Source organism: Dermacentor silvarum, unplaced genomic scaffold, assembly GCF_013339745.2.
Source record: "Dermacentor silvarum isolate Dsil-2018 unplaced genomic scaffold, BIME_Dsil_1.4 Seq501, whole genome shotgun sequence".
NCBI lineage: Eukaryota > Metazoa > Arthropoda > Arachnida > Ixodida > Ixodidae > Dermacentor > Dermacentor silvarum.
In genome coordinates, this window is record NW_023606337.1 from 5,085 (window position 1) to 30,954 (window position 25,870).

The 25,870-nt window shown below is 47.6% G+C and overlaps 1 protein-coding gene across 1 annotated transcript; it reads left to right on the forward strand.

Moving 5' to 3' along the window:
• The first annotated feature begins 6,212 nt into the window (after positions 1 to 6,212).
• On the forward strand, positions 6,213 to 10,905 carry LOC119435177 (translation initiation factor IF-2-like). The gene is made up of 2 exons (XM_037702103.1): positions 6,213 to 6,465; positions 10,373 to 10,905. Exons 1-2 carry the CDS (start codon positions 6,213 to 6,215, stop codon positions 10,903 to 10,905), a joined length of 786 nt encoding a protein of 261 aa, XP_037558031.1.
• Positions 10,906 to 25,870: the final 14,965 nt, after the last annotated feature.

Consider the following 25,870-nt stretch of genomic DNA (forward strand, 5'->3'; position numbering starts at 1 on the left):
GTGCGCTGCATATTGAGGATAGAATGTTTATGTTTCGAGGTATCGGTTTGTACTAAACAAAAAAGCTTGTGAAATAATTCGGACAGCCTTCATTTGCACCGAAGATCCGGTACGGAAAAAATCTGCTATGATATAATGCAAATATACTCAGTCAAGTAGCTTCTGTATTCCTTTGTAAGAATACTACGTCTGGGGCTGCAGCCAAGTTTTCTACTTCTTTGTCTTTTAATTGCACACACTGGACACTATTTTTTTTTGTGGTACGTTTCAAGCTGCAAAATAATCGCACAAACACGCCTTTTCCATGACATAACTGAAGACGCCAAAAATATTTCTTAGTAATGTCTTCATAAATGTTTGCCTTAAGAAAGAAATTAACTTTCAAAACACGTAACCTGGGTTTATTGTCTCAAATACATTCCACCTATTGTGCAAAAGAAGTTTGGAAGCACGTTCGCATGTTCACGAAACCAGCCAGCAATTCTTTTAGGAAGAACGTTGGTACAGTAGAAAGAAATGAAACAAGAACCGTAACTAAATGACCTGGATTTCGGAATATGCCATCTGGTGGGAAACCGCCAAACTAAGCAGCGACAAAGGGATAAAAAAATAGCGGCGCCGCTGGCTTCGAACATGCGAACTCACAATTGTGGTATCAGTGATCCTAATCTGTGGTCACGCAGAACGCTCGGCTATCGGTTCGACGTTCTGCGGGAGGCAAAAGTTAGGTTTATGTACGTACCACAATAAATTCTGCGACCTTGTTATGAAAAATGCGATTTTGGAACGACTTTTTTGCCATTTCAAGAGCTGCTGCTGCAACTAGCTGAAAGCTGAGTCATTGAAGTTGATAAATCCCCGATAATACGTCGATCGATGCAATAGGCTCATCGCAAATTGCTTTTTACTGGCCAAAAAAACCTCCAAAATTTGGCCTTTTCCATAGACTCCCATACTTCGAACTTCGCCCGCAATTTGGAACGGGTTTTCTGTCGTAAGTAATGGTACCGCTTGCATGAGATGTCGGGCTAAGCTTCTAGAGCCTATTTCCATGGTAATATTTTGAAAGATGGCTTCTATGATTAGTTATTTGGGAAAAACGACGCTCTCCCATAGAAAATGCGCATGTTTTCAGAGGCGGCCGCTAGAGGCGCTGTTCGACGATGTCCCAGATTCCTGGTATTGCGCTTTCTGCCAGGGGCACGCTGTCCTTATTCTAGCCTCCACAACGTTCCTATTAGCCCGACTTGTGTAGGTGCAGCAGTTATTATACTTCTGATGACAAAAGTTGCAAAATTTACATCGTGCGCTTGCTACTTTTGCCTGGAACTCTCGTGTTGAGGCCATTTTATTTGGCAACTTTTTTTCATCTGGAGAGCGGGGGCTTTGGCTTGGTTCAACTTTTCATTACGCAACTTGTCTCCCGTTCTTTCTTCTTTAGGGAAGGTAGTAGTTCATTTCTTGGACAAATGTCACAAGTTCAGGTATGCAACTACCTTCCAGAAACAATTGCATATTGAACTGTCACAGACGTACTCTTGATGGAGGTTATTGAATTTTTATTCTCTATATAGGTTCGCTTTAGTCTGCATTATATATTCAATGCCTCCTCCAAGGAAATGTCTTCTGCACTGGTGGACATATTGTTCTCCGATCCACTTTATTTGCCCCTTACTTGGAATGCTATTACCATTATAATTATGAAGACGCCCGATCTTAAATTTGTCTGCTATAACAAACTTGTACTTTATCCTGTCCGCTGAAGGATGGTTCCTTGAGAGAGTGATCTTTCAAACTTTTATTTGGTATACACTGAGCAACCTTTCCTCACAATGGAAAGGGGCTCTTTTGTGCCGTGGTCGAGAAGGTGGCGCTTTTAGTGCTTTCTTTTATTACAATGCTTTAATTTTTCTCTAAATGAGAAAAAAAATCTCGCACTGTAGCGGATTGTTGGGCTTCAAGTGGCTGTGTTGACATCGCTCTAGTGACATGAGTTTGATTCCCTCTAAACGGGGTTATGGGCAACGTTTTCTTGGCGGCAACAAAATAACGTTGATGGCGACCATGGTTATCTACACTTACGAGCATTTAAGTGTTGGAGCAATAAAATAATCACTTTTCCCATAGGACTCGATATTTTCTCACAATCACAGAACAGTGGCGTGTGAACAGCGGGACAGATTTTGAGCACTAATTGTTAAGATATAGTTGCATAAAAACGAATTAGGGACGCTATAACGCAAAGCTATTCCAAACTGTTTTTATACCAATTTCCTGACGTCAAATTTACGTAACCACCGACGCAAGCATCGGGTGGTTAACCACAGCGTTGTCTGAACGACCCAATCAAACACTCTCCTCGTTTATAGATGGTCACCTTTGTTCGCTTTCAAAACAAATAACATTGCCTACACTGGGAGGTGTTTGTTATCTAATTGGCTGACAAGAGGCGAGGAGCACGCTCTAGTGGAGAGGGTTTTGATGGGGCCGAGCCAGCACAGTGAAAACACATAACCGCATCAAGAGTGTGGTGCCGGCGTCTCCGATTGGTCCGCTTCGCCTTACTTAGCTTGTGGTGGCTGGTAAAAATCGTGGCGGCGTGGAACGGAAGGATAAGAATGCCGCTAAAACGGATCCTCAGCAAGGAAGAGTTGGCAGAGCGATGTCGTATACGTGACAAAAGGGCCCTATAATGTTTTACTGCCACGCGAAAATGTTTATCATGCGGAAATAAATACATGCTCACCGGCCGGTGCGAGTAGCGAGGGCCTGAGCGATCGACAGGCAACCACCTCCTATTCCTTTCGGAACGGGGCATTCTCTGGCTATTCAGAAAAATTGTCAGTTCTGTTTGGCATATTTATGCATTTTTTTTCGCGTAGACGTCACTTTGACAAGGTGATTTTTCGCCGTTTTGTGAGGTCGCGTGACAGACAGGCGAAGTTGAGATTGGCTCGAAAATGTTTTCAGCAATCGTGGTGGGCTGATTCTAGAATTGGAATAGAAAAGTTTGGAATAGGTTTACGTTATGGCGCCCTAGGATAGAAAATGGGTGGAAATGAAATGTTTTGCATTACAGCTCATTTTTTATGAAATTGCCGTCAAAATAAGTGATTTCATCGCTTCTTTTGGATTTTCAGGGAGAACTACCGGAATATGCATAGCATTACATTATCCTGCATAGGCCACGCACACAGCTACAATAATGTTAAAGCATTTCTCACTTGAGCATTTCAATATATGTTTACCACTGTGACCAGCAATTTTAACGTTTTTTTTTCACAACGCTAAACTAAAAAATGGCATTAAAACCCGTTGTTGTACTTTAAATAAGGCAAACAATACATGGCTTGTCAGAAAAAATACCCACTATGATGCTGGCTGCTGATATTTTTTTTCTTTTATTTGTGGCCTCATACATTAAAAGCAGTGGGTGAAGTACAGGCTTGGCTGAAAATTCCGTAATAAATGTAAAAAGACCAGGGCGAGTTGATGCATAACGCGCTGAGACTGCTCTAAAGACGAACGCAAAAGGGGTGAGTAGCTATTAAGCGCTCTACATCGATATAGTTTGCGGGAAACAGTGCCAACGCGTGAATCATATGCGGGCACCGTTTTAAAGTGTGTGGCATTTTTACAAACAACTGAATTTGTATTGCGTCTGCTCGTAACAAACAGCTTCGTAGAAAATTATGTCATCATTTCGCAAGGTCCTACAAGTCTGCTCTCTTTTCTTATTTGTGGAAAAATTTAACTGCAGACTTTATGGATTGCTTCGGTGGGGTCGTTTTCAAAGACACTTCAAATAGACGTGAATTATATGTGTCGTAACATTATTGCTTCTCTTCCGCACAGAGAGCGCTAACGGCTCACCATGTAACTGCTTAATGATTTACATTTATCACTAATGAAAACTGCGCCACGTACGCACAAAAGGTCTAAGTGAGTTAGGCGGCTCGTTTTATGCTCGCTGTGGTGGATATTACGTGCGGGAAAAATTCCGATCATGAAAGTGGGGGTGGGCAGGCTAAGAATAAATGTTTAATTAAGCTTTGCAATAATTTATAACATGTTCCAATGCAAAATTGAAGATACCTAGTCGGCAAATCATGCCCAGTCACTAGCGATCTCACGCCTTGGACCTCTTTCAGGAAATGCGCCTGAATAGATGCGGCCTTGTTAATCGGTGTTCCAGTTAACATTTATCATGAGTAAATTTTACGATAGGCTCGATGAGCGTTAGCTACTAATGCCACTACAACAAATCGAAAGTTCTGGCAATGCGACGAAAAATTGGAATTCCTTTGTCAGAGCGATCTGTCCCCCAACCTGCAGATCATTCTACAGCCTATTCCGAACAATGATGTAGTTTAGTTTGTACTGATTTGGTTATTTGACAATATTGGGAATGCGTACCGATGAAAAGATATAAAAAGAGGTCCCTTAGCGCAAGGCTGATTTGGGACCGCTCATAACCGGTAGATAAAGAATCCTTCCTTAGTCTCTTCTGTTGGAAATATGTTAAAAATGTTATGGTCTGCATGGAAGTCGACACAGCCGGTTACCTTTATTCGCAATATCTGAATAAATAAAACGTTTACGCAGAAACACTATACACACACACACACACACACATATATATATATTATACAATATTATTATACACAAACTCTCCAATGCTATTCACTGCATGCTTAGAAGTATTCAAGCTCATACGTTGGGAAGGCTTAGGGTGAGGATCGACGGCGAATATCTCAGCAACCTTCGGTTTACAGATGACATTGTCCTATTCAGCAATAATGGAGACGAATTACAACAAATGATTGAGCACCTTAATCGAGAAAGTGTAAGAATTGGGTTGAAGATGATATGCAGAAGACAAAGATAATGTTCAATAGCCTGGCAAGGGAACAAGCATTCAGATCGCCAGTCAGCATCTAGAGTCTGTAAAGGAATACGTTTATCTAGGTCAATTACTCACAGGGGACCCTGATCATGAGAAAGAAATGTACAGAAGAATAAAATTAGGTTGGAGTGCATACGGCAGGCATTGACAAATCCTGACCGGGAGCTTACCACTGTCGTTGAAAAGAAAAGTGTACAATCAATTTATTTGCTAACATATGGGGCAGAAACTTGCAGGTTAACAAAGAAGCTCGAGGACAAGTTAGGGACCGCGCAAAGAGCGATTGAACGAAAAATCTTAGGAGTAACGTTAAGAGACAGGAAGAGAGCGGTGTGGATCAGCGAACAAACGGGGATAGACGATATTCTAGTTGACATTGAGCGGAAGAAATGGCGCTGTGCAGGCCATGTATTGCGTAGGATGGATAACCACCGGTGGACCATTAGGGCAACAGAATGGATACGAAGAGAAGGGAAGCGCAGTCGAGGACGGCAGAAAACCAGGTGGGATGATGAAGTTAGGAAATTCGCAGGCGCAAGTTGGAATACGCTAGCGCAAAACAGGGTAATTGGAGATCGCAGGGAGAGGCCTTCGTCCTGCAGTGGACAGAAATATAGGCTGATGATGATGGTGATGATGATGATGTATTGTAAAGATGAAGACATGCACTTGGGCTCGGGCGCTCGGACACCGGGCGCTAGGGGGCGAACGAGAGGAAGAGGAGGACGAAGAAGGATATAGAACAGCCGGCCCAGGAACGGGTGCTGTCTCTGTGTCTCTCTATTAAAATGGCGCAGTCGACTAAAGCCCCGACTTAAGGCGCTCCAGCCTTCAGCACCGTGCTGCGGAGGCCTTCGTCCTCCGGCATCTCGCCGTCCAGGATCCGTCTGGCGAGGGAACGCCGTCAACGCTTCCCTTGTCATGTATGCCACACCTGGGACTACGCGGATCTCCAAGCCCCCGTGAACGGCATGTTCACTCTGCCTTGGACATGGATCCTCGCCTCGTGGGTGCCTCCTGCGGCCAGGGAACGCCATCAGCGCTTCCCGTGTCCTGGATCTCTGCTCACGAGAACATCGACAACTCAGCCAACAAGGGATGCCGTTCGCGCTCGCGCTCCCCTGCTATACTTCCGGCTGCATTGAGTACCGCAGCCGCCACAAGTCCTGGCTCAACGGATGCCGTTCACGCTCTCTTGGCCACTAGTCCGGCTGGCCCGAGTACTGCGGCCGCTGCCGTCGCTTCAGTGTGCGCGATTTCCACCGCTGGTTCAGCGGGCGGCTCAACCGGCAGCTTATCCGACGTCATGGGAGCCATCACGCTGCTGTCACAGCAGCTGGACGACATCGTTTCAGCCACTTCCGGTTTTTCTCTAGCAGCCTTTCCATCACCGGTTGCCTCGGAACTACCGGAGTTCCATGGATTTGAGAATGACCCTATTCTGTGGCTACAAGCAGCCAAAGCGCTCGGCGCATTCCATGCCTGGCCCGACAATACGATATGGCTGTTTGCGGCGGGGGCGACTTCGAGGTACCGCCAAGGCATGGGGAACTACGAGGGTATCAAACAGCGGTCTTGGCCTGGGTGGAGTGCAGCTCTATAGCTGCTCTCGGCCAGCTACCTTCTGCCTGCGGTGAGTCCAACCAGCGAAGTTCTGCGCACAGTGTTCCGGAGAGCCACTGCTTCGATGCTGCGGCAGGTGTGCCCAGCAACGCGTCGACAGAGTGGTCCGCAGGCTGCCTCACCGCAGACGCCGGCTCACCGGGGGTCGCCGTCTGCTTTCCCAGACGACGGGAAGCGCATGATGACCAGCGCTTCCGCTAGTATCCCACTTCCGATAGAGCCATCTGGTGGCCGCCCGCTCCCTTATGCCTGTGCTGCCCCTACATTCCCGAGCCTCAGCTGCGGCTCGTCGTCGTCGACGAGCCCGATTTGGAGCCGGCACGCCGGCTGACATGCAGCTAACACCACTATTGGTTATGCAGGTCCTTATTGCAATCGGATCAGCGATCCTGCTTGGCGTGGATGACGAGCGGGCACTGCTCCCACTATCGCCGAAACCGTCTTCGTCAAGTGAAATCGGATGGGCCACGGCGACAACCAAGTTCAACAACGGACTGCCAGTTATCACCGCCTTACATCACCGTTTGGATGAGGCGCTCGTCGACGACGAACTACCTGTCTCTGCTGAGCATCGAGGACGACGTGACATCAACCGAGTCTACTTAAACGCGCAGCACTTTGGCTTCGTGGGATTTGGAGCCGGTACGCTGGCTGACATGCAGCTAACACCACTATTGGTTATGCAGGTCAGTACTTACTATCCCATGCAAGTGCATGGTCCGCTATGTGCGTTGCCGGCTTGAGAGGAGCAGCCTCGGTGGAGGGGTGTTTTTGTTAATTCACTCTTCTCTTAAGTCGTTTATGCTAGATCTTGATACCAACGATGTTGAATCAATTTGGTGCTCAGTCACCCTACCTGATAACTCCTCGTACGCTGTTGGATCATTCTACAGACCACCGGGTTCAAATTAACAACCGTTACAGTCTTTGTATGATATTGTTTCGGATGCATCCCGGCAGCCTATTTTGCTTGCGGGTCATTTTAACTTACCTGACTTGGAATGGACAGAAGGTGATTGTGTATGCAAAGTTGACAGCCGAATTAACTTAGAAATGAAAAACATTGTAAAGAACTTCGGACTTTTACAGTATGTCAATGATCCAACTCGGAATAGCAACATTCTGCAGCTTTTGTTCTACAGCTCACCTACGTTTATTAGCGCGGTTCATATAATACCAGGAATAAGCGATTACCACGCTGCCATTGCAAACATTAAACAGGTATTAACCGATCAACGTCACCCACATCAAGGAGAATTTTTTCTTCGAAAAAGGTGATTATTCTAGTATCTCTCAGGAGCTCCTCGATCACTTGCCGGTTTTTAAATGTCTTGCTGAGGATTACGACATCCATGATTTATGGCGCATATTTAAAGATACACTGCTTGAGCTTACGGATCAGTATGTTCCAAGCATAGATTCCACCAGACTCAAAAAACGTAAGAAACCGTGCGTGAATTCGCGTATTCTCTGAATAATTAAAAAATTAAGAGATCATTTAATAGATACAAAAATACTAAAAGTATAAATCACATAACTAAGTTATCTGACGTAACACAGGAGTATAAGTTTGCTATTTGCAATAAAAAATACGAAGGAAGAGTACTTTAAGACCTCAACAACAGAATGAAATCTGACCCTAAATATTTTTGGAGGTTTTTAAAAGGATGGGGATCAGATTTTGTAGGAGAAAGTGAAATTGTTTATAAACAAATAATTGCAGACGATACCGAAAAGGCAACGTGTATGAAAACATACTTTCAATCTGTCTTCCTACCTACATGCAACCATAGCCCTACACCACATGCAAGCACACTTCCTTTAATGGAACAAGTTGAATTAGGCGTTAGAGGCATCGAGGCCCTCCTAAAGATCATAGATGAAACCAAAGCAAACGGTCCGGATGGTATATCTCCACGTATACTAAAGCGGTGTGCTACACCAATCTCGCTGTACCTTTATCTAATCTATGTGAAAATCGCTATCCACAGGGCTCTTACCTAATGATTGGAAAACCGCTCAAGTTGTACGTATTCATAAAGGGGGTTCCAAAAGAGATGTCGTGAATTGCAGGCTATTTCACTAACATCCATCTCGTGCTAAATCATTGAGCATATTTTATATACCGAGTTAATGCGTCATATAACAAATAATAATATACTAAGCAAAGAACAACACGGGTTTCGTAATGTCTATCTTGCACAACTCATTAGTTGAGTTTTACCATGAATTGGCATTCGATGTTGACGAAGGAGGACAAATAGATTGTGTCTCTTTGGACTTTCGCAAGGCATTCGACACAGTATCACATCCACTTCTTCTTACTAAACTTAAAATGTTAAATATTAACTCAAGTGTGCTCGCATGGATTGAAAATTATCTTTCTCAGAGTCGACAATGTGTTCTTTTGTACGGGAAAAGCTTGGCATACGCTGATGTGAAGTCAGGAGTCCCACAGGGCTCAGTCTTAGGGCCACTTTTGTTTTCAGTTTATAGAAATGATATTTCTATTGGTAACTCTTCATGTATAGGGCTGTTTGCCGACGATTGTGTTGTTTATAGGAAAACTAAGAGTGAACAATATGCTGCCATGTTGCAATTAGACTTAGAATGTATTACTACTTGGTGTTCCACGTGGAAGATGAATTTGAATTAAAAAAAGTGTGTTCATGTATGTTTAACAAGAAAGAAGAAACGGATTGTAAGTCTTTAACAGATAAATAATACCCTGATAAAAAACGAACCTATATACAAGTATCTAGGTGTGACGTTATCATCTGACTGCTCATGGTCTGCTCATGTGGATGACGTCGTTGTAAAAGCTGGTAGGGCACTCAATTTTATTCAGAGGAACTTGAAATCTTCACAGCCGTACCTAAAGAAAACTGCTTACTTAACATGTGTGAGACCGATTTTAGAATACGCCTGCACCGTCTGGGACCCCGCGCAAAATAACTTGATTGATAAACTGGAAAGAATTTAAAACCGAGCTGCTTGGTTCGTCCTGGGGCGATATGGGCGGAGAGAAAGTTGTACTCAAATGAAACACGAATTCAATTGGGAACCGCTTTCCTCTCGGCGAAAAAACTTGAGACTAAAGTTTTTACACCTCATATTTAATAATAAGACAGGAATTAGCGGTGAAAGCTACTTGAAACAACCACATTACATTTCTAGGCGTAATGACCACTCTCTTAAAATCCGCGAGTACCGTGCCAGTACGAACTTGCTTGTGGATTCCTTTTTGTCAAAGCTACTGTGGAGTGGAATCAGCTGTGTGAAGAGCAAGTGTGCTGTACGAATGAAGATTTGTTTTCTTCCGTATTGTAACCCCCCTGCTACAACGCCTTCGGTAATGCGGGATAATTCTTGAATAAAGAATAAAGAATAAATATCGCGACCGAGAACCAATTATTTGGCAGTGGCGGCGGCGGGTCGAGGCCTCAGCCGCCACCGCATCGGAACAGCTTCTCGTCGGCGTCCTCCGCCATCCATGGCGGGCCCGGCGGCGAGGCCTACAAGACAGCGGATGAAGCTGCATCCGCAGCGGCGTCGGAAGTAGTAGCATGTGGGGACAACGCGGGAAATGCGCAGTGCTGCAACCCTTGGTACACGGACCCATCCGCCGTGGATCTGCTGCTGCTGAGGGCCGAGGAGCAGCGCAACAAAAGCCCCACTCCGGCACACGCCACACCTACCGCAAAGGGGGAGCCGTCCACCAACGAGATGGCCCGCCAGCCCGTCTACGAGACGACGTTAGGCCCACGTGTCAAGCAGCGAGAACCCGACCAGGGCCCGGTCCGACCAGCCCAGAGTCCCACAATCACCCTCCTCGGGCTGCAGCAGCAGCTCCGCGCAGGTCCACTCCACCCATTGCTGCCATCGCCCTCGCGCCCGGGAGTGTCAGCTACACCAGGCCACAAGGGAGGCACCATAAGACAGCTCCCACTGTAGGGCGGGCCGCCGCCCGAAGCCACTACCGCACCAGGGGAGCAGCCGCAGCGCCCCGGTATCCTCCAGTACCCAGCAGCAACCAGTCCCAACACCCCATGGTTGCAGCAGCAGTGGCCGTGGCAATCCCTCAACCCCGACTCCCGCCACCAGAGACCACGACAGGCAAGCGCCAGCGGCCATTGACGAGAGCCATTCACCACCATGGTCGCCCACCTCCGGGAACGCCCTCGCCGCACCCGCCAGGGCCGTCGCCGTCAAGCGCAGCATCTACGAAAGCGGCAAGGCGCTCCCCCAGGGTCAGCGCGGCGCCCAAGGCACAGCGGCCACCGCAACGAAGCGCCGCCCCAGAATGGCTCCGACCAAGCCCTCCAGCCACCCAGAGCACCACCACCCGCGGACAGCCTCCCAAGATACCCCTGTGACAGTCCCCGAAAGCCTCAGGAGAAGAAGGGAATACCAGCAGTACCACCCACAAAAATCAACGGAGCACCCTCAAACGGAATCACCCTAACCCGCCCGAAACCGACAACGCTCAGCGGCAGCACAATCGACGGCAAGCCCCGCGACCAGAGCGCAGGAGCCAGTGCCGACCCCCCGAGGAGCTGGTTGCGCGCTGGACGGTCTTGACGACGACTGCTTCCGACGACGGCTATACAATGATTTTCCAGCATCAGCGCGCATTCACAACCGCCAGAGCTATCTTCAGCAGCGTGGCCGAGTGTAAAGATGAAGTCATGCGATTGGGCTCGGGCGCTTGGACACCGGGCGCTAGGGGGCGAACGAGGGGAAGAGGAGGACGAAGCATGATATAGAACAGGTGCGGTCTCTGTTTTTCGCCATTACAACATATATATATATATATATATATATATATATATATATATATTGTAACGAGCATACAAGAGGCAGTTGGAAAGAAGAGGAGGACGAAGTGCTTCTAGGCCTGGTTGCGCGCTCACCATCATCCATCTCCTGTAAATAAAGTCATTTCTGCCCAACTCTCCGTAACAGTTGTGGTGGAGGTGCTGGGTAATCGACACCCGAAGACGGAGGTTATACCGCAAGTTCTTCGTCGAAGCCGCCGCCTTGCTGGACTTCCACCGAACCCAGCGGAGTTGGAGATGTCCCGCGACCCGGAAGAGCAACGGCCTGTCCCAGCCTCTGCCAGTTCTGCCCAGCAACTACGAGATGCACGTCCCTTCCGCCGGAAAACCGGGCGAAGACGTCGATGAATGGCTCATCCATTACAAACGGGTGAGCGCCTACAACAAGTGGAATAGCACTTCCCAGCTTTCCAACGTTGTGTTCTTTCTTACGGATACCGCGTTGGTGTGGTTTGACAACAACGAGGAGACATTCACAAACATGGGAAAGATTTGTTTCGCAAATCAAAGAGCACTCGGTGACTCCGTGACGAAAAGAAAAGGGCAGAGCAGACGCTTTCACAACGCGCGCAAGTACCGGGCGAAACATGCATGACCTACATTGAGGAAGTGCTAAAACTCTGCAGGATGGTGGACTCTGGCATGTCCGAGGAAGACAAAGTCGGGCACATCCTTAAAGGAATCGCCGAGGACGTTTATAGCTTTCTGATTGCTAAAGACAACCTGGCCTCTGTCACCGACGTCATCCGGCACTGCCGCACGTTCGAGCAGCTTAAGACGAGGCGCGTTACGCCGAAGTTTGGCAGATTAGCCAACGTTACGACCGTTGCAAGCATAGATAACGACCAGTCGCTCGATCTTGCTTCAACGATCCGTCAAATAGTTCGAGAAGAGCTCAGCCTGCACTCACAAGTGACTCACCGCGATACTTATCACCCCATGCTCGTCCCCAGCTGTTGAGACAACCGTTTCATCCTTCTCCGAGTATCCAGCGGAATATAGACTCCCGCCTCGACAGCCACCACTTGTTTACGAAAGCGGCGCTCCCTCTGACGCTCGATCACGATGGGCAGAGCCACGGTATTATCGCCAAGGCCCCGTGACTTATGATGCCGGGACGCGACCAGAGCAACGTCGACCCTACTACCAGGACCCCAATTACGACCGATACAACCGATCCCAGCGAACACCGGAGGCGAGTTACCCAAGAGAGAATGAACTCGCTTACCGCCCACAGAGAGCAAGCATTGGTTTTGAAGAGTATACAGTGAACCGTGACCCTCCCGTGTGCTACAGCTGCGGTTCCACGGGACACATAGCTCGTTACTGTCGCCAACACCGTCAGCCACGAAGGACACCGCCGATGTTTTCGCCACCTGGAACCCGTACTTCGCACGACCCATGGACCAGTTCAATTCCCACGGACCGTTTCTCGCGCGAGATCAGACGCAGCAATTCGCCAGCTTCTGACCGCAGCCTGACACCACCAATTAACCGTCCTCGTCGTTCTCCGTCCCCTCGGCGCCGTGCATCTTCGCCCCCGCCGGGAAACTAGCCTCCGCGGCCGATGGAGGTGAGGTCGCCGGACGGTCTTTGGATGAATACCTCTGCCTGCTGTGATGATCAAAAACAAAGTGAATGTGCTAGTTAACGGATTGCCGACCACTGCTTTAGTTGATACTGGTGCGAATGTGTCTGTCATGAGCCTCGCTTTCAAGAACCGCCTAGGCCACAAAGTTATGTTTTCAGTAAGATTGAAGCAGTCAGCTCTTTCAAACCACCACAGACAGCACGAGAACTTCGCTCCTTCATTGGTCTATGTTCCTATTTTCGTCGTTTTGTACCCCGATTTGCCGATATTGTTCACCCGTTGACATCTATTCTGCGACAGGATGTATCCTTCACATGGACACCGGAGTGTGACGCATCATTCTCGCAACTGAAATTTATACTAACGTCAGCACCCCTCTTGCGTCACTTCGACCCATCTTGCCCGACTGAAGTGCACACCGATGCTAGTGGAATCGGAATAGGAGCGGTACTTGTACAATGTCACAACAACGCCGAACATGTCGTTGCATATGCCAGCCCGTTGTCTGAGCAAGTCCGAGCGCAATTATACGGTTACGGAGCAGGAATGCCTGGCAGCTGTTTTCGCCGTGCAGAAATTTCGATGTTATCTTTACGGAAGACCATTTAAGATAGTCACCGATCATCACTCTTTATGCTGGCTGGTTGGCTTGCGTGATCCATCAGGTCGACTCGCGCGCTGGGCGCTGCGCCTACAGGAATATGACTTCGTGGTGTCATACAAGAGCGGACGTCGTCATGCCGACGCAGACTGCCTTTCTCGCATTCCTCTTGCGACTTCCGACTGCGAAGCTGAGAATTTTGATGACTATCTCGCTGCCATTACTCGTACGTTCCCCGACGCGGCAGACTTTCAGAGAGAGCAACGCAATGATCTCAACCTGGATCCGCTGTTTGCCGCCGCTCGTACTGCTCAAGGCAGCGGGCGCTTCACATTCGTGATGAGTTGCTGTATAAGAACAATTACTCCGGGAATGGAGCACGTTTTCTTCTAGTTGTTCCCGAGAGTCTCCGCGCCGACGTCTTACGCGCCATGCATGACGATGCGATATCTGGTCGTTTTGGTGTCGTGCGAACGCTACACCGCACGCAAGAGCGATTTTACTGGCCCAACATGTACCAGACAACCAAACACTATGTCGCTAGTTGTGAAACGTGTCAACGTCACAAGCGACCAACCACCGCTGTACCAGGTCCCCTGCAGCCATTGACACCGCCCAGTACACCTTTCGAGCAAGTAGGCATTGACCTTATGGGTCCATTCCCGTTATCTAGCAATAAGAACCGTTGGATAATCGTTTGCGTGGACCATCTCACACGGTACGCAGAAACTGCAGCGTGTGACCTCTTCCACCGCTGCATGTGACCGTGGTCGCCAGTTCACTGCGGACGCCGTTGAGGAGCTACTTCGTCTGTGCACTTCTGAGTTCCCTCACTCCACACCGTATCATCCACAGACCAATGGCCTCGTTGAAAGGACGAACCGAACACTGACCAACATGCTTGCCATGTATGTTTCCTCCAACCATAAGAACTGGGACGACGTGCTGCCCTTCATAACCTACGCATACAACACGGCGAAACAAGAAACCACGAACTACAGCCCATTTTATCTCCTCTATGCAAGGCTACCGCGCAGCCCTCTCGATACTTCTTAAACTTTATTCTGCACGACGACAATTCTGTGTCAAAGACTGTGTGCCTCGCTGAAGAAGCCCGCCGAATAGCCCGCCTTCGTACTTTGGCCTCGCAACACCGTTCAAAGGACCGTTACGACGAGCGTCACGGGCCTGTTTCGTTCGCCAAAGGCGACTTGGTGCTTCTTTGGACACCACAACGCAAGCGGGCCTTGTGTCAAAAGTTCCTGTCCCACTATTCCGGCCCATACGTTGTCCTGGAACGTTTGAGTGAACTTTGTTATGTGGTAGCTCGCCTCCTGGACAATGGCCGGCGATCAAGTAGAACGCAAGTGACTCATGTTGCTCGCCTGAAACGTTTTTACCCTACTGATGCCTCCTAACTCGCCCTACGGGCTTCGTCTGCTTGTGGGGGAAAATGTAACGAGCATACAAGAGGCAGTTGGAAAGAAGAGGAGGACGAAGTGCTTCTAGGCCTGGTTGCGCGCTCACCATCATCCATCTCCTGTAAATAAAGTCATTTCTGCCCAACTCTCCGCAACAATATATATATATATATATATATATATATATAGTAACTGGATTTTTCAATGGGCCAAGCGTATTTAAGAAAATCAGAAGCACAACTTCGCGGTTATCTTAGGTTTAATATTTTCCCAACAGTTTCGGTCGGTGGACCGACCTTTTTCAAGGGATACAGGAAAATCTTGCAACAGTCTTTTTATATCTTCAGGCAGAGAAAGAAGGCGCCAAAAAAAGGGTGAGAAAGGAGAGATAGAGAGATATATGACAAAGTTGAACATGCAAAAAAAAAGAAAAAAAGAAAGAAAAGAAAAAAAAACACGATGGAGAGTTAAAGGAAAGACTCCAAGACCTGGTCGTGCCAGACATATATATATATATATATATATATATATATATATATATATATTATTTTCTTACAGTGTTATTTACAGGAGGACGTACGCCGTAAAACGTGCCACTTGCAACGTCAGAAAATCAAGGCATCCATGTATATAAATTGGAGGCGTTAGTCATCAAGCAGGCCTGGGCGTTGCGTTGCAGAGGGCTATTCGAAAGGCAGGTCTGGCTACTGGCGAGCGCGAGCTAGAGCGTCAACAAGGGTCACCGATCATCGTCGCCTTCTTTTCTCAAATATCGAAGCGCCTGTCATTCGCCTTCAGTAAAATTACCCCCACGTAATAAGGAGCCATTCTGGCGACCTAGGGCAAGAAAACACAGGGGGATCGTAGCCCTGCTTGAGTCGGTAGACGTGGACAATTTTCTGGCCGCGACGACGATGGTTCGAAAACGTTTCTAACGTCTCGGTGAGGTAGTTCACCGGAGATATCTGGTTAAGTATACGATAGGGACCCTGGTACTTGGAGACCACCTTCATTGAAAGGTCCGAGTGGCGTACGGGATACGCAGCCAGACTAGTGAGCCAGGAGCATAGCACGTAGCTGTAGCGGGTGCATCGTGGTGTTGCTTCTGGCGCCACTGGTCTTGCGATGTGAATAAACGTGCAAGTTGGCGGCATTCTTCAGCGTATGCGGCGGCTTGAGATACAGTCGTGGACTCTGAGGCGTCGGGTCGATATAAAAGTATAGTGTCCATGATGCAAGAAGATAAGCGTCTGAGAAGGAAAAAGAATGGCGAGAATCCAGTTGTTCTTTCACTAGGGTGTTGTAAGTGAACGTAACAAAAGGTAGCACTCGGTCCAAATTGGAGTGGTCTGACGGGACGTACTGCATGTACATAGCGAGCATGTTGCCTAGGGCGCGGTTAAAACGTTCTGTCATCCCGTTTGTTTCTGGATAAGAGGCACTGGTACTGCGGTGAATGACGTGGCATTCATGAAGCAATGTTGCCGATGACGTCGGTGAGGAAAGCACGACCACGGTCACTCAGCAATTCTCGAGGAGCTTCATGACGAAGGATGAGATTGTGAAGAATGAAAGTGGCAACGACTTTTGCTCTAGACGACGGAAGAGGTGAAGCTTCGACATAGCGTGTGAGGTGATCGACGCAACAATTATCAGACGGTTACCGTCTGGTTTGCTGGGAAGGGGACCATAGATGTCGATTCCGACGCAGTCAATCGGTCGGACGGTGCACGGCAGACGTAATAAGGAGCCGGCTGCGTGTTGAGGAGGATTCTGGCTTCGCTGGCACGTGGAACACGACCGAACATACTGTCGAACAAAACGGTAAATGCCACGCCAGTAGTACCGAAGCCTAATACGAGAATACGTCTTCAGGAAACCCGCGTGAACACATTGTCGGTCGTCGTGGAAAGTGGAGCAGATTTCAGAGCGCAGGTGGCGGTGAATGACGAAGAGCTACTTAGGGCCGCCGGGAGTGTAATTCCGGCGGTACAGCACGCCGTCCCTAGTGGTGAAGTGCTCAGCTTGCCGACGCAACGTCTGAGAAGTGGGAACAGAAGCCTGACAGACAGAAAGTCTAGAATGGAAGGAACTCACGGGTCCTTGCGCTGCTCAGATGGCATGTCAGAGATGAAGAGAGCGGTGGTATCGCAGGTAGTATTTGTGAAGCAGACACGATCGGGAGGCAGGGGTGAACGGGAGAGGGATTGCGTCCGAATTTTTTTTTACCAGAGCGATACACGACGCGGATGTCGTATTCTTGGAGGCGTAATGCCCATCGAACAAGGCGACCATTGACTTGGATCTTTCAGTGAGGACAAGCAGCAGAGGGCATGGTAGTCGGTCACTACGTCAAATGGGCGCCGGTACACGTTATTACGAAATTTCTTTATGACCTAAATTATGGCAAGGCATTCTTTTTCAGTGAACGAATAGTTGCCTTCGGCTTTGTTGACAGTTCGGCTTGCATAGGCAACGACGTACTCTTCAAACCCATATTTCCGTTGAGCAAGAATAGCGCCTAACCCGACACCGCTGGCGTCTGTGTGGACCTCAGTGGTTGCAGAGGGGTCGAAGTGTCGCAGTATAGGAGGCGACGTAAGGAGACGGCGCAATTCGTTGAAATCGTCGTCGCAAGCCATGCCGAAAGGTTATTACTGCCAGCGGGGAGCTTGGTCAAAGGGGCGATGATCATATTGAAATGGCGGTTAAAGCATCGGAAATAAGAGCATAGAGCGATAAAGCTGCGGAGATCTTTCATGGTACTTGGTTTGGGAAACACTGAAACGGCTGTAAGTTTGACAGGGTCGGGGAGAATACCGTCCTTCGAAACAACATGCCCTAGAATCGTAAGCTTGCGAGCGGCGAAGTGGCATTTCTTCAAGTTCAGTTGCAGTCATGCAGCTAAGAGGCAAGCGAGCACTTGTTTGAGGCGAGTTAGATGGGACGCGAAATAGGAGGAAAAGACCACAATGTCGTCTTAACAAATTCAAATATTCTACTTAAGGGCTCCAAGGATCGTGTCCATCATGCGCTCGAAATCAGGCGCGTTGCAGAGGCCGAAGGGCATGACTGTAAACTCCTGCAGGCCGTCGGGCGTCACAAAAGCCATTTTTTCGCAATCGGCTTCTGTCATAGGCACCTGTCAGTATCCCTGGCGCAGAACTAAGGAAGAGAAGAATTCTGCTTCCTGTAGGCAGTCCAGAGCATCGTTGATGCATGGTAGAGGGTAGACACCCGTGCGCGTTATTCGATTAAGATGTCGGTAATGCACGCAGAACCTGATGGATCCGTCCTTTTCCATCACCAGCGCAACTGGAGAGGCCCAGGGACTGCTTGAGGGCTAGATTATTCCATGTTTCAGCAGATAACCTACCTGTCCTTCGATGACACGGCGTTCTGCAGTCGACACACGGTATGGATGCTGGCGCAATGGTGCTTATTGATCGTATCGATGGGATGAAATACTGCTGACGTTCGACCTAAGGAAGACTAGTTGTGGTCGATGGAGGCTCGAAAACGCTGCAGGAGTTGCACGGTCTTTTTGTGCTGCGCAGGTGTGAGGTCGGAATCGACGACCTTGAAGGATATGTCAGCAGGATCATCGGTGTCAGCGGCAGGAGCCACGGCACAGTCGGTAGTGATGCCTTATCTCCAAGCATTGCATCCTCGAAAAGGTAGTCAAAAGTCTCGTAGCTTCCCAGGCACTTGCTGCCTAGTAGGAGTGACGGACATGCAGATGCATTGCACACGTAGATTGCCGAACAATCATTGAAGAAGTTTATGGCAGCAAACAGGAGGATGAAGTTTAGGTGACGAGCAGGAGCTGCAGATAGCGAAAACAGAACAGGTGAGTTAGTGGCAGCAGGCGAAAACAGAGGCACCAGAACGGTGGACAAGGTGGTGATGTGGACCTCAGCCGCGGCAAACACTGTAGGAGAAGTGTGGTCAACGAAGTTAGGGCATGGCGTCGACAATATGAGTTCGGCACGAGCGCACTCCACGAGGGCTTGATGCGTGGAAAGAAAATGCATCGTAGGATTACGTCGTAGGATGATCCGGCAGGACGACAAATTTAACGGCATACATAACACGTTGAATAATTACACAGGCAGTGGACTGAGCGGTAGGCTTGATGTGATGCGAAGTCGCCGTACGCAGGGAAACATCGGTAAGCGGGAGGGTCCCTTTTCTCAGATCGAGGCACAATTTGTTGCTAATTACAGAAACGACAGCTCCTGTATCGACAAGTGCACATACGGCGATACCTTCTACCAGTAGATCAATGAGGTCTTGGAGAGTTCGATGACGGCGCAGTTTTGCCTCGGTAACTACGGCTTTCAGTTTTCCTCTCGTGCGGGGCTAGGTCGGCGAAGCATCGGGGAGATGGATCGGCGACGGGGAGAAGACGACCGGCGTGAGTCAAACGGGCGGCGTGAGTCAAACGAGTCGGCGAGAAAGAAGAAACTCGTTGGGAAGGCTGAGCTGCGTGATATGTTGGGGAAGAGAGCGGAACCTGCGACGGTGACTGTGGCGGGCTATATGGCCCACAAGAACACGTGCGAAGCATCATCATTATCATCATCATCACCAGCCTATATTTTATGTCCACTGCACTGCGAAGGCCTCTCCCAGTGATCTCCAATTACCCCTGTCTTTCGCTAGCTGATTCCAACTTGTACCTGCAAATTTCATATCTTCATCACCCCATCTAGTTTTCTGCTGTCCTCGACTGCGCTTGCCTTCTTTGGTTATCCATTCTGTAACTCTAATGGTCAACCGGCTATCCATCCTTCGCATTGTATGGCCTGCCCTTCTCCATTTTTCCCGCTTAATGTCAACTAGAATATCGGCTATCCTAGCAACACTGTTGCGTGGACGCTATCAGAGTAGTTCAAAAATACTTCGTCATAACTAGGGACTTCGACGCCATACGCCGACCCGCGATGTGCCAACGTGACGATTCAATAATTTTTTCCTTTTAAATTCTTGGACGTATCAATATCGTTATTTCTCAAGTTGCGTCGCACTTTATGTTGTTGGTCTTCTCAGAGACGAATTTCCCGGTGCTTTTTTTGTTAATCCAGTACATTCGTTGTTTGGTGCTAACACAAACGTGAGCATATGCCATGCCTTTTTATTGTGCTTCTTACTGTTCCCCTTCCATTCCAGTGAACTTGCCATTATCTACCATCTACAAGTTGATAGACCAAGGCTTCGTTACATTAGACGGGCAGCGCGCGTGGGCGAGCTTCTCAGTGCGCGCTTTGTGCTACTCACCGAACATCGCAGCCCCAACGCGGTAGCAGAAATGTCCCTCGCAGAAGTGCTTGCTACACACCCGAGTTGTAGCCGAGGGCTGCTTGCCGGTTGTAAGTTTCGCAACCCAAGGTACACGCAGCTTCTTGGCCTGCGGGTACGTGTTAAGGCTGGCACTGGGCTCCGTTGCTTACGTCCGGCGCTGCGGCACCGAGCAGTAGTCTACCACGTCCGACGCCTTCAACGGCAGCCACTACTTATTAGAGTGCTTACAAGTGTTGTCAAGCAGACACTCGAGGCGGGAAAACATCCTCACTTAATCAAAACCGGAGCGTAGCTGGGACTTTAAACTTTCGTTTTCAGCTCTCTTTGGCACTTCCGAAGCAGACGACGCGGCCGCTGTGTCCGCGTGATCCCTCATAACACGTCGCGCACACAGTGGTTCCAACTTTGTCATTAGTGGAGCTCACCCCCATTATATCCCGTGGGTCGGTGCATTGACGTCACGGCTTAGCTCCCTATCTGTGTAGCCGCGGCAACCACTCCGCATGGCGCGGTGACGTTGTGGCTCGGCAAAGCTAAGGCGAAGCGATGCTTGTGCGCGGTGACGTCACGGCTCCCGAAGCTGTGGCGAGGCTCGGCGCGGTCGGCGCAGCTGAGGCGAAGCGTTGCTAGGCGACGCATGGTGGCGTCATCGCCAGGCGGAGATTTTGCGGCGTACATTCGACGGACCATCCTCGAGCTTAAACAGCTTCGCTAGTCCAATGTGCCATTGCGCTTGGACCCTTTCTGAACTACCTCCAGGATCATCCCAAGGTTTTTCCTCGCACTACGCGGCCTCACCAAGAGCTTAAATAGCTGCGCTGTTAAAAGCCTTTGAGCGTGTCTCACACGAAGTTCTCTTCGCAATATTAGAGCATTCCAATATAGGAAGCGTAATACCAGACAGTGTCAGAATGGCGTAGGCTAACTGTTCCACAAGGTTCATTGTAAATGGAGACCAGACTGGCAGCCTGCAAGTGCGGTCTACTGTGAGGCACGAATGTCCACTGTCACCCCTGTTGTTTGCAGCCTACACAGTAAAAGTTTTTACACCCAGAAGGGTGTAAATAGGCTTGTCGCAGAGACGACACCCTAAGGGTGTAAGTTAGCACCTATTTTACAAGGTGCCTTTTCGGCACACCCTAAAACAAGGGTGCCCATGTAAAGAAACTGTAGGGTGTTGTGATAACACCCCAACCGAAGGGTGGCAGCTACACCCTTCATTTATTTTTCCTTATTTAACACCCACTGTGGAGGGTGCCAGATGGGTGTACAGCCCCTGTACCAGATGTCAAATAGCTTGAACCGAACTTTAAAGTGGAACACTTTATAGATGAATGAGACCTATGGCATATTGCTTACAGTTGCCTGAACTTAAATGTTTTTTTAAGTTAAATTATAGTTAAACAATATATATGTATAATGCATGTGGAGATTTAAAATATTATTCCATGAGCCGTGCTTTGAAAAGTGCATGTTGTCTCATGCAGGAGTTCAATATGCATCATGGTCTCAGTCATCAGAGATGTATCACTTTTTTTTAAATCTGCTCAAGCTATACAATTCAAACACAAGTTATACGTATCGTACACATGCACTATACACACACAAAAACATCACATTTAGCATGTCTTAGATCTCTGGCTAATATGTATTCTGCTTCACTCCATGGACATGCAAAAGAAGTCACTCCTGCATTCGTACAAAAATGCAAAGCTTAACTAAATGGTGAAGCATATATATGAGACCTATATGTAACAATTTGAAAAGAAAATGTGAATGAACTTTATTGTATTTCATACAAGGAGCAATAAAATACAGACATTATTTGTAAAGTATCACTGCAGTTAACAATATATAGTTTGCAACTGATCACAGTAATTCACATGGATCACAGTATATCTGTGGTATAATATACGTGTATACTGAGTACAAGTGAGAGAGTACGAGTGAGTAAAAACAGAGCAGCCATTTGCAAAAAAAAACTGTGTGGTGGCCTTCACACAAAAAAATTATAGCACATTAATAGAGGTGACACCACGTATATATCTGCTCTTCATCTGTGCATATTTCACCTGAGTACACAATAAGATTTGTTCAACAGTATATCACACAACTCTGTAAGGGTGTTTCTACAAACACATTGCTGATATGTAAAAACAGCCGTTCTGAAATAAAACAACGGTTCCTTTGGAGACATGCCACCAGCAGTGTCGACCACGAGGTTATGGGTGATACATGGTAATTAGTTGCTAAATAACAAAAATAAATACATTTTATTTTTAGTTTGAATGGACTCATCGTAATCGGGAAATTGAAGCAAGCTCTCTGCACAACACATATAGACTTTAGAATCTGGAAAAAATGCAATTACCCACACAACTGCAGCACGATGAACTTTGGCTATCACAGCACGCGAAACTGTACCCGAGGCTACAGTGAGCACAAAGACGCGCCCTTCGAGGGGGCGTTCTGCTCACATCACCCAACAGTGGGCAGCAATAGGGATTCGTGCAGTGTGCAGGTAGCCCGCTGCTGGGCGACGTAAGCAAAATGTTGCCTTGAGTTTCAGCAGCATCTCAGTTTCAGTTTCGCGTGCTCAGACAGCCTAAATTCATCACGCCACAGTTCTGCGGGTAATTGTATTTTTCCAGATTCAAAAGTTCACATGTCTTGTGCAGAGAGCTTGCTTTAATTTCCTGGTTACAATGAGTCTGCTGAAACTAAAAGTAAGATATATTAGATTGTTAATTAGCAACTAATTACCAGATATCACCCATCCACCCATGGTCGGCACCACTGACAGCATTGCTGTCTTCTAACGAGCCGTCCTTGTACTTCAGAACGGCTATTTTTAAATATTACGTAAATTCTTTGTAGAAACACCAGTATATGTAGTATATAAGCGACTAGCTTTCACTCGGATGAGGCATTGGCAACACATGTACAAAAACTAAACGAGCTAAAGATACTACAGCCTGCCAGCAGATTCATAAAGGTTAAGCAAAGGCTGCCGGTATTCATGACAATGCAACAGTACTTCAGCCTGATAATTGTTCCACGCAACATTGTTTTACAATCCAAAACTTGTAAAAACCTTGTAAAACCTTATAAAAATTGGATACTCTGCTGCGTTTTGACTAGTATGTCAGGCCTCAGCTGCTAAGTTATACATAATAAACATAAAACATAGTTCATAAAAGGACAGTCAAACCACAAAAACTTTCACTTGTATTGGGTAGGTTACACAATGCAACACATGCGCAAAATATAAAATATTGACCAAGCAGCATGTTACGAAAAGTTGAGCACTGGCTGCCAGTGTTGATGTGCCCTAGAAATGAATACAAACGTTAACAGTTGTATCATGCAGTACTTATAAGCTGGGACATTGTTCCCTGACTGGCAAATAGGTTTCATAAACAAACTATGTTAAGGAAGAGCAAGCAAGCTATAATCTTTGTATAAAACTGCTGACAATTGTTTCACACATATTAATGTTAAGGCAGACTTATTAGAACTAGACGTATTGTAATATTCTTTTCAGCACATAGCAACACCCAGCAACGTTTTCGATAAGTACTTGCAGACTACAGTACACCCCGTTTGTTTTTTGCTGACCTACACTTGGGCACTATTACATTGTCTGTCAAGTCATCAGAACAAAAAAAGGTGCAGTTTATAGGTGGTTGGCACAAGCAGCGGAAGAAGTTACTGGATCATGCTATTATCGTGATCAAAAAGAAAGAAAATGATACATTAAAAATTGCACAAAACTATTGCTCAAGCTATTGCACAAAATTGTCAGGCTAGCATTCGTATGGTAACGTACATGAACCTCGGTGTCGCATTGCCTGCACAACTCTGTTCACAAACTTTGTAACAACCACTTGGCATTATTACATTCAAACGAAAAAACAATCGTTCCAGTACTGCACTGGTGTTGAAGTATTTAGGCCCATATACTATGTTCAATAAAAAAATGCACTCATGATTGCGATGACCCCTTCCTCCGCATTTTTGACCATGAACAGCCGCTCCTTGTCGACACAGAGGTGGAGAAACTCTGCCTGTTCCAGGTTGTGGCCAGAATACACCACACAGGGGGTGAGTGGAACCCTTTTGTCCTGCAATGACAACAAAGAAAGCTTACTGATCATGAAAGTATATTAATGCTTTTGTGTAAGCACAATATAAAGTGGTTGCTATGCTTGTCACGGAGCGGTATATTTTCGAGAGATTTCGAGTGGTTTTGACGCCAATTAACGGCCGCCAAAAAAAAACGTTGTGTCCTCACTGTGTGGCGTATAATTTCGAGAAGGCGACAGGCCGATTACTGGGCGTCAAAAATGTCGTGGCCCCACGGAGTGGCATCTCGTTTCGAGACATCGACACGCCGATTAACGGACCTAGAGGTGTGCGTCCGTGTGGTGCATGCAGTGCCGGGGCTCGACCTTGGAGAGAGGGCAATCTACCATCCTTCATCCATGTTGAAAGGGGCACGGCCAAGATTTTTGGGGGGAGTCATGAATTAATTAGGTGAACTCTGCATACCGGCAGTTCCCCTACATAGGGAACTAGAGAAAGGAGAGGCTATTTAAGCGCACGTTTTGTTCCCAGCTAATTATTCTAGAAGCTGAACCTATGTGCTGCTGAGAAGCCATCAGGGGGCTAGTGCCGTCCAGCCTGGGCTGCCTGGCCACGTCGGAATTTCGAGGAACTAGTTGACGTACGAGACTACAAACCAACGTCTGCAACGAAGCTCACGGTAGATCGCCTTAAGTTAGCTCAACCTGCTTGAGAGAAGACGTCAAATCTAGACTCCCGGGAAATCCAGCCCAGCAATTGCAGCCACCTCAGCAAGATCGGCCCGCCAGCATTCTTCCGGAAAGCTTCGCGCGCCGACTTCACGGTTTATGGTCTTGCTGCTGCCCGGCCACGCGTATGACATCGTTGTTTTCTTTTGAACATTATTTTAGTGAAATGCTGTTATGTGTTATTCTTGTATATTTGATCCGCGCCCTGTTTCATATGTGTATGTATTGTTAATTGCTCATCACATTTCTCCGTCATCATTGTTTTTCAGGGGCACTATAACGTAAAAAGATTCCAAACTGTTTTGATTCCAATTTCTGCAATCAGCCTCCACGATTGGTCAAAACATTTTCAAGCCACTCCCAACTTCGCCTGTCTGTCACGTCACGTCACTAAAACCGCGACAGCTCCCCATCTGATATAACGTGTACACACTGATTATGCATGATTAAACCGCACAAAAGAAAAATAATCATTCCTGATTCGACGCCTTTTCACCATTAGCCCTCTGCTATTATCCAATGTTTTCTGGATACGCCCACTTCGCCTATCTGTCACGCGACCTCACAAAACTGCGAAAACTCACCACGTCAAAGTGACGTGTATGCGAAAAAAAATGAATTATGCCGAATAAAATGGAAAATTTCTCTTAATAGCCACAGACTGCCCCATTCCGAAAGGAATAAAAGATGGCTGCCCGCGGATCACTCAGGCTCTCGCTACTCGTACCTGCCGGTGAGCATGTAATTATTTGCGCATGATAAACATGTTTGT

Coding starts and splice junctions, on each gene's coding strand:
- LOC119435177 (XM_037702103.1), top strand. CDS start 6,213: ATGGGAGCCATCACGCTGCTGTCACAGCAGCTGGACGACATCGTTTCA. Junction 6,466..10,372: donor AGGCATGGGGAACTACGAGG/GTATCAAACAGC, acceptor CTCGGGCTGCAG/CAGCAGCTCCGCGCAGGTCC.